We start from the raw sequence: 15,482 nt of genomic DNA, 5'->3' as shown, positions 1-15,482 counted from the left end.
TACTTTCCTAAAAACTAAAAAAGATTATTTTATTTCTTTCTTAAAAATTTAACTGTTCGGTTGAGAATTCTTGAATTTGATTGAAAATTCATCTTCTTTTGTGGTTAATTAATCTTTCGATATGAAAATTCCTCTTTTTTAGTTGAAACCAAAACTTTTTTATCCAGGATTCTTAAATTTTGACAAAAAATCCGTTTTTGTTATTCGGTAGAAAATTAAACTTTTTTGTTTGAAAACTAATATCTTTTAGTAGAAAATTCAACTTTTTGGTTATTCATTGTTGGATTATATTAAAAAATTTTTTTTTTGGATAAAAATTTTAAAAACTAGGTTTTAAAGTTGTACTTCTTGCTTAAAGACTAAAAAAATTTCTTTCTTTCTTAAAAATTTAATTTTTGGGTTTGAAATTCTCGAATTTTATTAAAAATTCGTATTTTTTGGTACGAAACTAATCGTTTTCTTTAAAAATTCAACTGCATTCAAAAATGCATTTTTTGATTGAGAATTCAAAATTTTAGTAAAAAATTCGTCATCTTTGTTCGAAAATAAACTGGTTTGTTAAAAATTTCTATTTTTTTGTTGTTGAAAAATTTCTTTGGTAGTTGAAAATTTATCTCTTTCATTTTTGCTCGCAAATGGTTCTTTTTAAAGTAAAAATTCAACTTTTGGGCTGAGAATTCTTTTATTTGGATGGACATTCGTCTTTTTTCGGTAGAAAATTAAACTTTTTTTTGAAATTTTTTTTTAGTCGATAATTCAACTGTTTGGTTTAGAATTCTTCTTTTTTTATCAGAAACTTCAATTTTTTGGTTTAGAATTATTGAATTTGTTCAAAAACCCATTTTCTTTTTTCGGTAGAAAATTAATTTTTTTGGTTAAAAATTTAACATCTAGATTTCAAAGTTGAACTACTTTATTAACAATTAACAAAAACTACATTTTTGAAAAAAATTCATGTTTTTGGTTGGAAATGAAACTGTTTTGTTCAGAAAATTTTTTTATCCTTGAAAAATTACTTTGTTAGTTGAAAATTTACCGATTTCATTGCTTAACGAAAATGGTTCTTTTTTAAGTAAAATTTCAACTTTTTGTGAAAATTGACGTATTTTCTGAAAAATTCGTTTTTTTCGTTAAAAGTTTTTATAGTGTAGTTAAAAATTCAACTTTTGGTTCAAGAGTTCTCATATTTGGTTGTAAATTCGTCTTTTCTAATATATAATTAGCTTTTTTTTATCAAACTTTCAAATTTTTCATTTGATAATTCAACGGTATTGTATAGAAAATTAATAATTTTGCATCCGATTTTGTAAATAATTAAAATTTTTTTAAAATTAAAATTGTAACTCTGCCATTTTTTATTCAAACTTAAACTTTCCTAGTTTAAAATTTTAATAATAGCCGGACTAACTGTCGCATAAAATTCTATTAGGCACACTTCAACGCTTACTCTGAAAATCACTTTTTTATTTTCATTGTCCATTTATTAACGAAGTTTATAATTCGCCAAATGGTCACGTAGATTTTCGGTGTGAAGGGGGGAGGGGAGCAAAAATGAACAAAAATTGGTAACGTAGCTTATGGATGATCCCTAACCTTCGCGCGGCACTATTGAGAAACTCGGAACCACACTCTGGATGAGTAGGGGAAATCGAAGGAGTGGGGGTAGAGTCTGAGCTCAGCTCGGTATTAACGGCACTATTGAGAGCCACCTTATTGAGAAGCTGAACTGTATAATAATTTTGAGCTTTTTCGGCAAACCTACTGTGTTCCTAACAACAAATCATTTTTTTTCTCCTTGAAGCAAAGGATTGATTCAACTTATTTGTTAGTCCCTAATTCTTTTGTAGTGGGATCACCCCCCGAAAAACACATCAACTATTATAACATGTATCGTTTTGGGGGAAGTTTGAGCAGCAAAAGTATGGGGTTATTCTGATAATCAGATTCGCTCCAGCAAATGTATTTCACGCAATATTGTATCATTGTCCGGTGTACTTGGTGCCACGATGATGCAGCTGTTGCTGAATATGCGTAGAGTGGGCACCTAGCCGAGCGCGAGAAATTGATCAAAAGGAAATCGTGCATTGGCAACCCTAGGCCTATTTCGATCAAAATATTAAATGGCAGAACCCCCAGTGTCGGGGAGACACAATGGGGCTTCTCAGCAGCCACGTGCCCCGCTATGGGAATAATGGGGCAACGGCCACGTGCCCCTGATCTATAGGGTGTCCTTCTCAATAAACACTTTCATTACCCGCTCGCTCCATAGAAATTACATTTTCAAGGGCACGCGGAATTATCGATTCAAGAAACTTTTATAGCATTAGCATAATCTATGTCATGTCGGGACTATGTTTCCAGATTTAGTTTCCCTGAATAATTTAGGGACCATTCAAAAGCTAAGTCAATCCGCCTGGGGGGGAGGGGACGGGGTAGCAGGTTCTGTGAATAATTGTGACAATGGGGAAGGGGTTGACTTGTTCAAAAAATGGTTAAATCGTTTAGATTTTAAAACGTTGGTTAGTTTTTAAAATTGAAGATAATTAAGTCAGGTTACAATCAAATTTGAAACCCCTTAAAACCCTTGATTAGTGTTTAAACAAATAATTTAGTTTTTAACTGAAAAGATCGATTTTCTAACTAATAAGGCAAATTTTTAAACAAGTTGTTTGACTTTTAAATTAAAAAGGTATATTCTGAGATAAATGGTTAAAATCTCAACTGAAAAAGGTAAACTTTTAACAAAAATGGAGAATTTTATGGTAAAGAAATTAATTTTTTGATTGAATTTATTGAATTTTTAACAAAATAGACCTGTAAAGACTATATTTTAACAAAACAGGAGAATTTTTTATTAGAAAAAAATACAGTTTTTCAAAATTTAAATATTTCATAGAATGTCGATTAATATATTTATTTATTATTATTATTATCAATTTATAATTAATTTATCAATGATAAAGGTATATTTTGAGACAAATAGTTGAAATCTCAAATGAAAAAATTAACTTTTAACAAAAATCGAGGATTTCTTATTAAAAAATTAATTATTTAATTGAATATTTGGAATTTATTAACTTTTAAACAAAATAAATGAACTGTCGACAAAAAATGTTTAATGTCAACCACATAGGTTAATTTTTAAACCAAAATTACAAATTTGTAACAAAAAAAGAGAATTTTTAATGAGAAAAAAATACTGTTTCACATCATTTAAAAATTTCATAGGATGTTGATTATTATCAACCAAATAATTGAACATTAAACTATGAGGATGAATTTTTTAGTTAAACCGACGAAATTTCAGAAAATAGTTTTATCTTTAACTAAAAAGTACACATTTTCAAACAAATCGTTGAATTTTTAAGAGAGAACGATAAACTTCGAACCAAAAATGTAGTATTTCTAAAACCAATATTAATCTTTCAAATGAATTTATTGTAGTTGTCGAATTTCAACAAAGAACATAAAAAGTTATAAAAAAAATGTTAAATTTTACGCGAAGCTAATTAAATTTCAAACAAATAATTTAATTTTTAATCAAAAAGATCAATTTTCTATCTAAAAAGGCCAATTTTTAAGCAAGTAGATTTAATTTTAACTGAAAAACCTATATTCTGAGATAAATGCTTAATTAAATAAATGTTAATTAGATAAATGGTTAGAAAATAAATTTTTTGATTGGAATTTATTGAATTTTCAACAACAAAAATTACTTTTTCACAAAATTGTTTAATTTTATACGATTCTGATATATTTTTTACCAAATAATTAAATTTTAAACTAGAAAGATCAATTTTTAAAATAAAAAATCAAAATTTCAAACAAGCAGTTCTATTCTGAACTTAAAAAGATTCATTTTTAGGGATATAGTTGAATTTTCAATTAAAACGATCCACTTTTAACAAAAAAGGTTTACAGGTGAATTTTGAAGAAAAAAAGACTTGATTAAAAAATTGTTAAATGGAGTGTAAATTAAATTAGTTAATTTGAGTGAACTAAATAATTATTAATTGTTATTAAAAAATGTAACAAAACAGGTGAATTTCCAGCAAGAACAACCAATAAATAATTTTTTACCGAAGTGCTAAAAATAAAATAATAATAGCCCAGGCGAAAAAATTATGTATAGTTGAGACAGTGTGAAATATTAAATATAATATTCATTTCTTTGATACATTTTTAGGAAGAACTGTATATAAGTTATATATAATTTTTCCAATTGGGAAAATTAAAATAATATAATTCATAAACAAAAATATTAATTTTTCAACTGAAAAGGCAAAGTCTTAAACTAGTTGATTTTGAAACCAGTAGTTCAATTTTCAACTAAACAAGATACATTTTCATACAAACAGTTACATTTTCAACTGAAACGATATAATTGTAATTGAAAATGGAGTAGTTATATTTTTAATAAAAGAATAATTGTTGACCAACAACAGAATTCTCAACAAGAAACTCTATTAAATAATGGAGTTTGCAAATAAAAAATACAAATTCACAACAGAAATGGAATAGTTGAATTTTCCTTAGGAAATTAATTCTGAAAGAAAGAACGATTTTTCAACCAAAACGCCAGTTAAATTTTTCAGCCAAATAGTTCAATTTTGAACCAAAAAGAAAAAGTTGAAATATTTGTAGTCTTCTGAAATCATTTGAGATACTAGGAAATTCCTTAAAATATCTCATTAAAAGTCTTTAAAATTGCTTAAAATTACCAAACTTTAGTTGTCACCTAATAAAACTTTTATCTTGAATTCGATTTCTAAAACTAGCATTGACTTTCCAGAATTATATATAAAAACAATCTTATGTTTTAGAAAACTTTAATCTTCAAAAAATACTTTTTGTCCATCACTTTTAAAATTTAATTTTGCACAAGAATTTCGTAATCCTTATAAGAGATTTCGTGTCCATCATAAGGTATGTAGAGACAGTGGTGGCTTGGCTGAATCTGGAAGGAATACAGAAAAGAAAAATTAGGTTAAACTAAAGAAAACTTATTATAATAAAACAATAATTGACAAAAATAGAATACCTTTCCAGAAGTCATTACTCCATTGTGGAGGACTCGCCCCACGTAAAGAGTTTCACCTGTGCTTGTACTTCCAACTTCTACTGATCCATGTGGGACAATTCCATTTCTTGAAGGGACCCAATGGATGCAAGCTGGCATTAAGATCTAAAAGTTGTAATTTCATGAAAATTATTTTATAATAATTGAAGAATGGCAGTAAATGTGTGCATTTACGCATTTAGTATTGTAGCATGACGTCACGATCATGCTAAGATGGATGGACATGTCAGGTAGGTTAGTATAATTGGCACTTTGACGTAATAGCGAGCATAACGTCATGCTAAAATACTCAAATAAAACCAGCGAGGCCTTCCCGCTCTTCGGTCGTCTTTTTAATTGGTTAGCCACTGACGCGGGCGCGACCGTCCAGGGACCGTGTGGGAGATGACCGAACTGCACAATTTGAAAAATATCAGAATTCCACGTCTATTTCCTCTGAATAAGTTAAATTTGTTTAAACAAAAAGTTTTTTTCTGTAAAGTTATTAAATATTGATTTTTGATTTTTGAAGATTGAGTAAGTACTTTCAAAATAAATAAGTGCTGAATTGAACCCTACAAATTTCGACTGGAAAATGTTATTGGATTCTGAAAAAATTTAGAAAGAAAATTTTTTTTCGCTCGAGGAACACGTTTTTTCAACTTTGGACAGAAAAGAAAAAAAAAGAATTTTTAATTTGAAAAAAGTAACAATTTTACTTTCTTGGTATTGAGTTACTGAATCGACAAAAAAATTTTTGATTAAAGAATAGGAACAGGTTTTGACAAAATGGAGGGGAATTTTTTTTCGTTCGGAGGTGTTACGCCAAATTTGGACAGTGATAAAAACGAAAATTTTCAATCTGAAAACATATATTCAGATATTACGTAACATTGTTTGTATTATGTTTATAAACATAATAGACGTTTTTTAAATAACAGGTTCTTTTAAGTTGGTGTCTTGTATATAAATAAATAAAATAATATTTTGATCTAAAACTAAATGTGTTTTAAATATTTTTTTAGTCACACAAATATTGCAATTACTGACAAGAAAATAAGTATTATTAGTTTGTTAACATACTTTTATATAAATATAAACTTTGTGCATTCTTAAGAAAATTATAAAAGATTTTTGAGTTTTTCAGATGTGCCAAAAAGGAATCTAGAAAATAAAAAGAAATTATTTTACAGGATTTTACAAATTATTGAGAAATATTTGAGACTTTTTAAAAGATATTCAGGAATTTTAGCTTTTTTAATCCTTTGAAAATTTGTAAACCTTTTAATATTTTCAAATTATTCATTTTTTTAATTCTGCAAAATTAAAGAAATTGTTTTAAAATCTTTCAAATTCTTCATTTTTATTATTTCAAACCCATTTTCAAAAGTTCTAAGTATTTTTTAAACTTACTCAAATTTTTTCTAAAATGATGTATTATAGACAAATTTTACCATAAAATCTTTTACGTCTTTTTTTCAGAATTTAGAAAATAATTGGACATTTTTTCTATTTTCTTTTTAAATTTTCTCTTAGAATAGATGAAAAAAGCATTTGAAATTTTCTGATGAATCTCAAGAATATTTTTGTTATTCTCCTAACGCCCTGCAAATCAGTGTTACCTAAAATTTGTTTAAATTCTGAAAAATTAGAAGAATTTTTTTACGGGTTTCGATATTTTTTTCCAACCAATTAAAAATATTTCAAACTTAAAATTATTCTTTTGAAATTAAACGTAAAACATAAAAATTTTCCCAGAAACCTCTAGAGAAGTTTAGTCTCAAAAATTTTCAAAATTATTAAAAAGCTTCAAAGTTTTCATTTCGAATTCTTCAAAATAAGTTTTTCCTGTAACTTAATTTTCTTTATTTCTTTGAAATAGGCCCTTATGGTATGCTAACGAAAAAATAAAAGTACGATTAAAAAAAAATCGTTTCGTCAGAATATGTTCTAGAATGATTTTGCTTCTTTGAGCTAATATTATTGTGTTATGCTTAAGTGAAGGTTTTTATTTTACCGTTAATATTTTTTCCCTTTTCCGAAAAAATTTCGGTTATATTGAATACCTCAAAGTTATCGTTTTTTTAGGGTTTCATAGCGAAGTGAGGGGAGGCAAAGTAAGGGGAAATAAGAGGAGAGTTAGTCAGGAGAGTTAAGGGAGAATTAGGGGAAGTGAAGAAGAGGAAGTGAGCAAAGGTGAAGTGCAGGGAGAAGTAGAAAATTTCAGGAGAAGTAGGGAAGCGAGCGAAGGTGAGGTAGAGAAAGTATAGACGGGCAAAGTGAATAAAGGTGATGTGGAGGAAGAGGAAGGAGGCAATTTCAGGGGAAGTAGAGAAGCGAGAGAAGGGGAAGAATAGGAAGTGAGGGTTGTGAGAAGTGAGTGTAGAGAAATTAGGAGGAATGATATTAAGTGAGGAAAGTTGATAGGGGACAACAAAAAGTGAGGAGGGTGTAAAGAAAAGATGGAAAGTATGGAGTTAGAAGTATAGACATGGTATGTGAGAAAGTAAGAGGAGGGCGTTAGAAGATGCAGCAAGACGGTAGGGAAAGGTCTCTAAAAGTCAGTACCAGACAGAAACCAAACGGTAAAGGGAAGTAGTGGAGAATATTAAGGTAGGGAGGCAAGGGACAGGGTGTGAGAATAGAATAAGTAGGGGAGGTAGGGTGAATAAGTATAATTAGATAGGTATGAAAGAAAAGGAGAAATTAGGGACGCATAAATAGTGGGTAGGAAGTAGGAAACGGGGTAGTATAGATAAGAACTGTATACGATTAACAGTTGGGTGTGAGAGGTTGAAAAGATGAGGCAGATCCAGGCTTGCGAGAGATATTATAGGATACTAAGTAAGCGGTCAAGAAAAGTGGTGGAGAGCAAGGAGAGGAATTGCGGATACTTAAATAGGGAATAAAAATAAGAAAGCTATTGTACGAGAGTTAAAAGAAAAGAATTGAAGGGCTCTAGAAGATGGAAAGTAGGAAAGGTATAGTACGTGTCATGACCAATGGGAAATAGCTGCAGACGGTAATAGGTGGTAGAGAGTGGGTAGAGGTGGGCTTGTGAAGGCTAATAGTGTACAATAGAAACCAGTCGGTGAAAGGAAGTAGTGGAGAATGTTACAGTAGGGGAGCAAGCGAATGGAAATGAGAATATAATAAATAGGAGAGTTAGGGTATATAAGTATAAATAAATAAGTATGAGAGGGAAGAAGAAATTAGGAACGTGTAAATAGTGTGTGGGAAGTAAATAACAGGGTAGTATGGATAATAACAGTATGGGATTAATATTTGTGTGTGAAGAGATGTAGAGATGAGGCAGGGCCAGGCTTACGAAGACTATTATAGGGTGCAAAGTAAGCATTAGGGAAAAGTAGGGGAAGACAAGGAGAGGAATAAAGATAGTGGTATAAAAAGATGGGTCGGGATGTACAAGAGTTTAAAGTACAAGGTAAAGGATAGCTTATGAAAGTTACCATAGGATATGAAGTAGCTGTTGAAGGGATGTGGGATGCAAAGAGAACGAAAGTAGAAGTGAGGATAGGAGAAGTAGCGTAGGGGAGGGGAGAAATATCAAGAGAAGAAGTGTGAAGTGCTTAAAGAAGGTACAAAAAGTAGAAAAGAGGATTACGTGTGGTAACCTTGACGATCTAGAAGCAGGATAAGTGTGTGAATAGAGGAGATAGAAAAGTGTTAAGAAAGGCTACTATAGGATGGGAAGTAGTCGGGATGGGGAAGTGAGGAAAGGTGTAAAAGGGAATAGAAAAAGTACAAGAAGTGATGAGAACGTAGGATTGAGGGAGGTGAGGAAAGGGGAATCTACTAATTATTTTGTTGATTAAAAATAGTTAATTATTTATAGGATTAAGTTATTACCTCGAAATCATGTTTTGCGTGTTCCTGACCTCCATAAGAGACGTAGGCCACCCCATGTTCCGGTTTGACCTTCGCAGGAAGAAGATCACCGTGATGCGTTGCCCTTCCGATAACCAAGTTTGAACCATCAAGATCCCGACCAACAGTAATCATTTTAGGTACAATGCAACGAGCTCCTGAGTATCTGACCCATTTGTATCCTAGAACATGAGTCCGTTCATACATTGTGTAATCAGAGAAACATAAACTACATGTCTCGAATTTGCATTTATGTAAGGTGTTTTTTGAATATAAGTTAGTTCAGCTTTTTGTACTCTTCTCAAATCTATGAAAAATAATAAAAAGCAGTGAAGGGACTAGCTCCTTGGATACGTAAGAAAAGAAAATCTTTTATGAAGTTTTCAGCCTTTAACCTTGAATATGGCCATGCAAGGTCACGTTTTCCAGTTTTTTGCGTATATCTCGGAATTTTTCTCGGACTTTAAACAAACTGGGGTCGAATTAAACCTTTTTTTAAAATATATTAATTAAATTTTTTCGAGAATTTTTGGCTTGAAATTCAAATTTTGACAAAAGTTTGAATATTTTAGGTGTAACTTTCTCGATGAAAAAAATACGTACATTATCGAAAAAATTTGAATTACCAAAATTAAACAAGTGACTTTTTCACCATTTTCAAAGAAAATAGTCGTCTAGAGTATTTGAATAAAAAAAAAAATTATCCCTTGAACCTTCTTTAAAGGGGATCAAACGTCATTTGACAGAAAGCTAATAACAGTACGTATTTTTTCCATTTTTTTTTTCGAAAAGTGAGCTTTGTAATGAAAAAGAAACTTGATTTTTCAATCACAATTTCCAGTTTTCTATATTTATATTTTTAAAGTATTCAAGTAATGCGAACTGATAAGAAAATTAAACTATTTTTGGTTAAAATTAATTATTCTCTGTTGAAAAGTCTATAATTAGAATTAGCAGCTCTTCTTTTTAATTTTGTTTTAATTTTTAATCGTAAGTGTTTAATTTTCAAATTATGGCATTTGAAATAAATAAATTAATTTAATTTAATTGTTCTGACTATAATTTAATTGTGCAACTTTGGATAGCATGACATTTTAAATTATTAAAGTAAAATTATGCATATTTCGATGTTATGTTTCCCTATTTATATTCTCTTTAAATAATAAAATTGCCCTATTAAATTCCATTAATTAAATCACTGTGCTTGAAAACGCAGTAAAGCATCAATCGAAATTTACCCTCAGAGGTAAACACGCAAATAGAATTATTTTTAAATTCGGATTAAAATCATGGTCCTATATTTTATTACAATTAGTATCCTCAATCACGTGCTACGCCCAAATTAGTGCAATTTTATTAAAAAACAGTAAAATCCTCAACCAAAAAGATATATTTTAATCTAGAAGATTTTTAACAGAGTAGTTTAACTTTTAACCGAAAAAAATAAATACACAAACAAGAAATATAAATTTTCAACCAAAAATTAATAGTTGATAATTAAACTAAAAAATATTTTTAATACTGAATTATAAAGGTTTAAATTCATCCAAAAAGACGATTTTCCAGAGCAATAGTTGAACTTGCACCCAAAAAGATTAAAATTTTAAACCAGAATTTTTCAGTTTTAAATTAATTTTTAATTTGAGCAGTTTGAAAGATATTCAAGACCTTAAAAGTTAAATTTGTAAATTAAAAGTGATTAAAAATTTGTCCAGGATATTTAAGAAAGGGTTTTTTATTATCTTGAAGCTTTTCAAACCTCTTAAATTATTCTTTTAACATTTCAAAAATTTTCAAACCTTCTAAATGTCTTTAACCCTTAAACGGCCAAAACGCCACTACCGGGACACTGCTTTTCAACGGCCAACAACTAAGACTATTCGACACTAGAAAAAATTGAGACACATATATTTTTATTTCTTAAGATCTCCCCTTTCCGACAGTGCCAATGAAATTCTTCAAAAAATTTTCTTATTATCCCAAAATGCAGTTTAAACAAAAAAAAAAACGTGATTTTTCGTGCCAATTTTTTTTTGTGAACCATTTTCCAAAGTTTTTCGAGTCTGTAATTAACCTGGAATCTCACTAACCGGTGGAATAAATGTCTAAACTTTGAGAATCCATGGTTCAAAGATCGATTTTTCGTTTTAGTATTTTCAAAATGGCGTCTTAATGGCAAAATTTTTGTGAAAACATTCATGAATTTTTTTACAATAAACGATGCGCTTTTCGGAAAAATCATCAAGAATAAAAAGTTCTTGTAATCAGCCAAGGAATACGCCTGATTTTTTTCGAAGCGTTTTGAGCACACCTTCACTGCATTGTCATCCTGGGAATTTTCGAGTACACCCAGCAAAAAAAAAAAAAATGCCAAAGCGTAAAGCCTCAAAAATTGCAACAAACTCCGAATCGGAATGGGATTCCGATGAAAATGATGAATGTATCATCATACCTAATCCAGATTACTCTGGCTCTGATGGAGATGATTCATCAGATGACGAGTATTCGGGATCGGAATTTCCCAGACCGAATGTATCATATAGATCTGTTTTTCATAACAACACAGCATCTCAAAAACAATTTGAACCAAATTACGTTTTTTCATGGATACGAACAAGAGCATTATGTAATAATGAACAATGTCGCCAGAGGACTACTAGATTTTGCATTGATTGCAACATGTATTTCTGCTTACATTGTTTCTCAAAATTATATTCTGAAACAGCAGGATCAAAATGACTTCAACGGATTGAAATCTGAAATGAAAAAAATTCTCCATAAAAAAAAAATTAAAAAATGTAAAAAAAATATATAAAATCCCTTAAAAAAAAGAGACTATCGGTATTCGTCAACCTCCACGTTGGTGATAGTTGGGCAACGTAAACTTTGTTTGCGGCAGATGGACGATAGATATTCGTGAATCATTTTACTCTTACACGATGCTTAGAACTATGAAAATTTTTTATTGAAAAACTATGCGCTTTTCGGAAAATTTGTCAAGAATAAAAAGTTCTTGTAATCAGCCGAGAAATACGCCTGAATTTTTCCGGAGCGTTTTGAGCAAAATTTTGAATTTTGCAAAAATTGTTCATATGCAAAATCCAAAATTTTGCCCAAAATGCTTCGAAAAAAATCAGGCATATTCCTTGGCTGATTAGAAGAACTTTTTATTCTTGATGATTTTTCCGAATAGCGCATCGTTTATTGTAAAAAAATTCATGAATGTTTTCACAAAAATTTTGCCATTAAGACGCCGTTTTGAAAATAATAAAACGAAAAATCGATCTTTGAACCATGGATTCTCAAAGTTTAGACATTTATTCCACCGGTTCGTGAGATTCCAGGTTAATTACAGACTCGAAAAGCTTTGGAAAATGGTTCACAAAAAAAAGGCACGAAAAATCACGTTTTTTTTGTTTAAACTGCATTTTGGGATAATAAGAAAATTTTTCGAGAAATTTCATTGGCACTGTCGGAAAGAGGAGATCTTAAGCAATAAAAATATATATGTCTCAATTTTTTCTAGTGTCGAATAGTCTTAGTGATTGGCCGTTGAAAAGCAGTGTACCGGTAGTGGCGTTTTGGCCGTTTAAGGGTTAAATTATTCGAATTAAAAAAATTTTGTTGTAAATACTGAAAAACAAAATTTCCTTAAAATCGTTCAGATTTTGCAATCACAATTTTTGAAATCTTTTGCCATCTTTTCAAATCTTTTTAAATATTCTCTGGAAATTAAATTTTTTGATTAAAAAATCAATTTGCATTTTTCCACACATCTTAAGACAATTTTTTTAATACAGTAAAAATTTATTATCTCTTCAAAATTTTCATTTCCAAATATTCATAAATGTACTTTTTTTAAATTATTCGAAAATGTTTTTAAATTTAAAATTAATTTTTCTATCTTTTCGAAACTTCTAAATGTGTCTTAAAGTAACTTAAATCTTTTATAAGACTTTGTTATTTTGTTACTTGAAAAATTTGGCTTTAAAATTATCCACAGTCTTTCTCAAAATTGTAGGAAATAATTTAAAATGTTTATGAAATTTCTACCATTTTTATATTAAAGTTTACTTTTAGAAATAAAAAATCAGTTTGAATTTTCTCAGGCTTTTATAGAAATTTCTTCATTACCGTAAAACCTTTGAAAATCTTTAAGAAGGTTAAATATTTTAATTTCAAAATACTTAAAAAGGTATGTTTTTTCCCTCTCTGAGTGTTTTCAAGTTCACATTAATTTTGAATATTTTAATTAAAACTTCTAAGTGTCTCTCAAACTCTATCGAATTTTGTAGAACAATTTCTAATCTTGCTAATAAAAAAAATTAGCTTTAAAAGAGTCCATACTATTTTTCAAAATTTTAAGAAATAATTTAAAATGTTTTGAAATCTTTACAAATTTTCCTCTTAAAATTCATTTCTTAAAATAAAAAATCAGTTCAAATTATCCCAGAAAATTATAGACATTTTTTTCATTCTCTTGAAACATTTTGGGATTCTTAAAAAGCTTCTTTTTTTTAGAAATGATCTCACATACATATTCTAGATTTAAAATGACTTATTTTATTACTTTATCTGAAAGCGAAGTGTGTGTAATGAACGCATATCAAACATTAAAAAAAAGATATTCCCGTTTTCAAAGTATTACAGATTTGATAAAAACGTTTTTAGTTTGAACTGCAAACAAATAATACCATACACGATATTCAGTTTTTGTTTTTTACTTTTTAGCTAGCTCGCGGAATATTACAATATTTTTAAATTAAAAAATTGATCGAGTCCAATCGCTTTGATCTACTTTACCTCTTATCTCTTGGACTACACAAATCACCTTTACGTCGTAACTCGCTCAAAAGTAAATAGCAAGGAAACACTTCAAAGGCGACTGAAATATTCTGAGCCAAAGAAATGTTGTGTTATATTGCATTATAGATAATATAAAATAAGATTTCTAAAATATTTTACATTATTCAAAAAAAGAAAAATTAGAACTAAAACGCTAAATAACATTTGATAACGAACTTCACTTTCTAATCCACTAAATGTTTCTACGATCAATTAGACCGACTCCAGTAGGCTATTATTATGCTCTTTTGCAAGTTGTTATCAAGATCCAGCAAATAGTTTTGTGCAAGTGATTTAATCTCAATTAAATACGTTCTAATTATAGATTGGATTTCGATATTTCATGCAAATTAAAAATTTAATTATTTTTAACTCACCAGGCATGGTTACGGCAGAGTTGACACTTCTACTTTCAATGTCAGTTCGAAAATGACGTCTTATCGCAGATAGATAGAATATGTTTGCCATTCAAGCTATCACTTATGTGCGGACTTTCCAGTTAAATATGAATCATCATTAGCGACAAAGTTCGATCATGAGAAATTAAATAATTCAAAATATTATATTCTAATTAGAGAAAAAATTCTATCGGGAAATTTATTCGTTTCCGAAAAAAATTTCCATATTTTTTTCAACCTTAAACCGTGCAATCAGGATTTTGAAATTAACATGAGATCTTAGATAAAACAAGGTCTGATTTAAAAAAAATGGAAAAAGAAGTACTTTTTATAAACGTTTTGTTGAAATTAGAGAGACAGTCCGGCCCGATCCGACGAATCCTACTGTATCATGAATTGCATTACGGAAAAATAATAATTACGTAAATTGGTAATTAGGGTCAATAAAAATGGTAGCAAATTGCTCTTTCGTCAAAAGATTGCAGGTAATATAAATATCAGGGAAAATAGAATTCAAGGAATATTATGCGCCTCATTTAAAGAGCACAGTAGGACCCGTCGGATCGGATCTCGTCTTATTAAAATCTTTGGAGGGAATTGGTCCCCACTCCTAAACTTCTTCACTAGCGGTGATAGGTAGGCGCACGCGCGCAAAGACACGTTACTACCAGAATCGTGATCGAAAGTGCAAACCTGATCCGTTCCGGTCCGACGAGTCCTACTGTATCAGAATATGTAAGTAGTTATTCAATTTCAATGTAATTTGGCGAAATTATAGTGTTAATCCAGATACATTTCGCTTCCAAAGGATTATTATTTTTTAAATTGCGGGAATATAAAGAATTTTATGTTTAGTACATAACGCACCTTTATATTTTTATCTAGTTAAGAAAGAAAAATTCTTTACAGTTTAACCTTGTCTTTAACAAAAAAAAAAAGATTGTCACTATTAGAGATCATGAGTCATCGTAATTTCTCAAGCTCTCATTAAAATGAGGACATCTGGTGATCGAAACTAGTCAGCATCCATTTTCACATTCTCATCATTAATGATTTTGAAAGTATTAGAATTTCCCGAAATTTAATACCACAGTTTTGAGACCCAGTTTTGAAACCCAGTTTTGAGACCCCTCAAAGCGAAAAATCAAGTTAAGGTGATGGCGCCTATCTGTCTGTCCATCTGTCCGTTAACACGATAACTCTCGAAAAAGTGAACGGAACAAATCGAGCTTTGGCACACTTTTTCGAGCTTCTAAGAGAAAGAACCAGTTTGTTAATCAGCATTTTTTGAC

At 29.6% G+C, this 15,482-nt stretch overlaps 1 protein-coding gene across 1 annotated transcript; it reads right to left on the bottom strand.

Moving 5' to 3' along the window:
* Nucleotides 1–4,812: 4,812 nt before the first annotated feature.
* On the bottom strand, nt 4,813–14,295 carry LOC117169324. The gene is made up of 4 exons (XM_033355652.1): nt 14,170–14,295; nt 8,930–9,129; nt 5,042–5,185; nt 4,813–4,957 (listed from the first exon to the last, which is right to left on the bottom strand). The coding sequence occupies exons 1-4, from the start codon at nt 14,258–14,260 to the stop codon at nt 4,871–4,873; spliced, it is 522 nt and encodes a 173-aa protein (XP_033211543.1). The 5' UTR covers nt 14,261–14,295; the 3' UTR covers nt 4,813–4,870.
* Nucleotides 14,296–15,482: the final 1,187 nt, after the last annotated feature.

Source organism: Belonocnema kinseyi, chromosome 3, assembly GCF_010883055.1.
Source record: "Belonocnema kinseyi isolate 2016_QV_RU_SX_M_011 chromosome 3, B_treatae_v1, whole genome shotgun sequence".
In the NCBI taxonomy this organism is placed as follows: Eukaryota; Metazoa; Arthropoda; class Insecta; order Hymenoptera; family Cynipidae; genus Belonocnema; species Belonocnema kinseyi.
The sequence above is the reverse complement of the archived record's forward strand: the minus strand, read 5'-3'. Positions and strand labels throughout refer to the sequence as shown.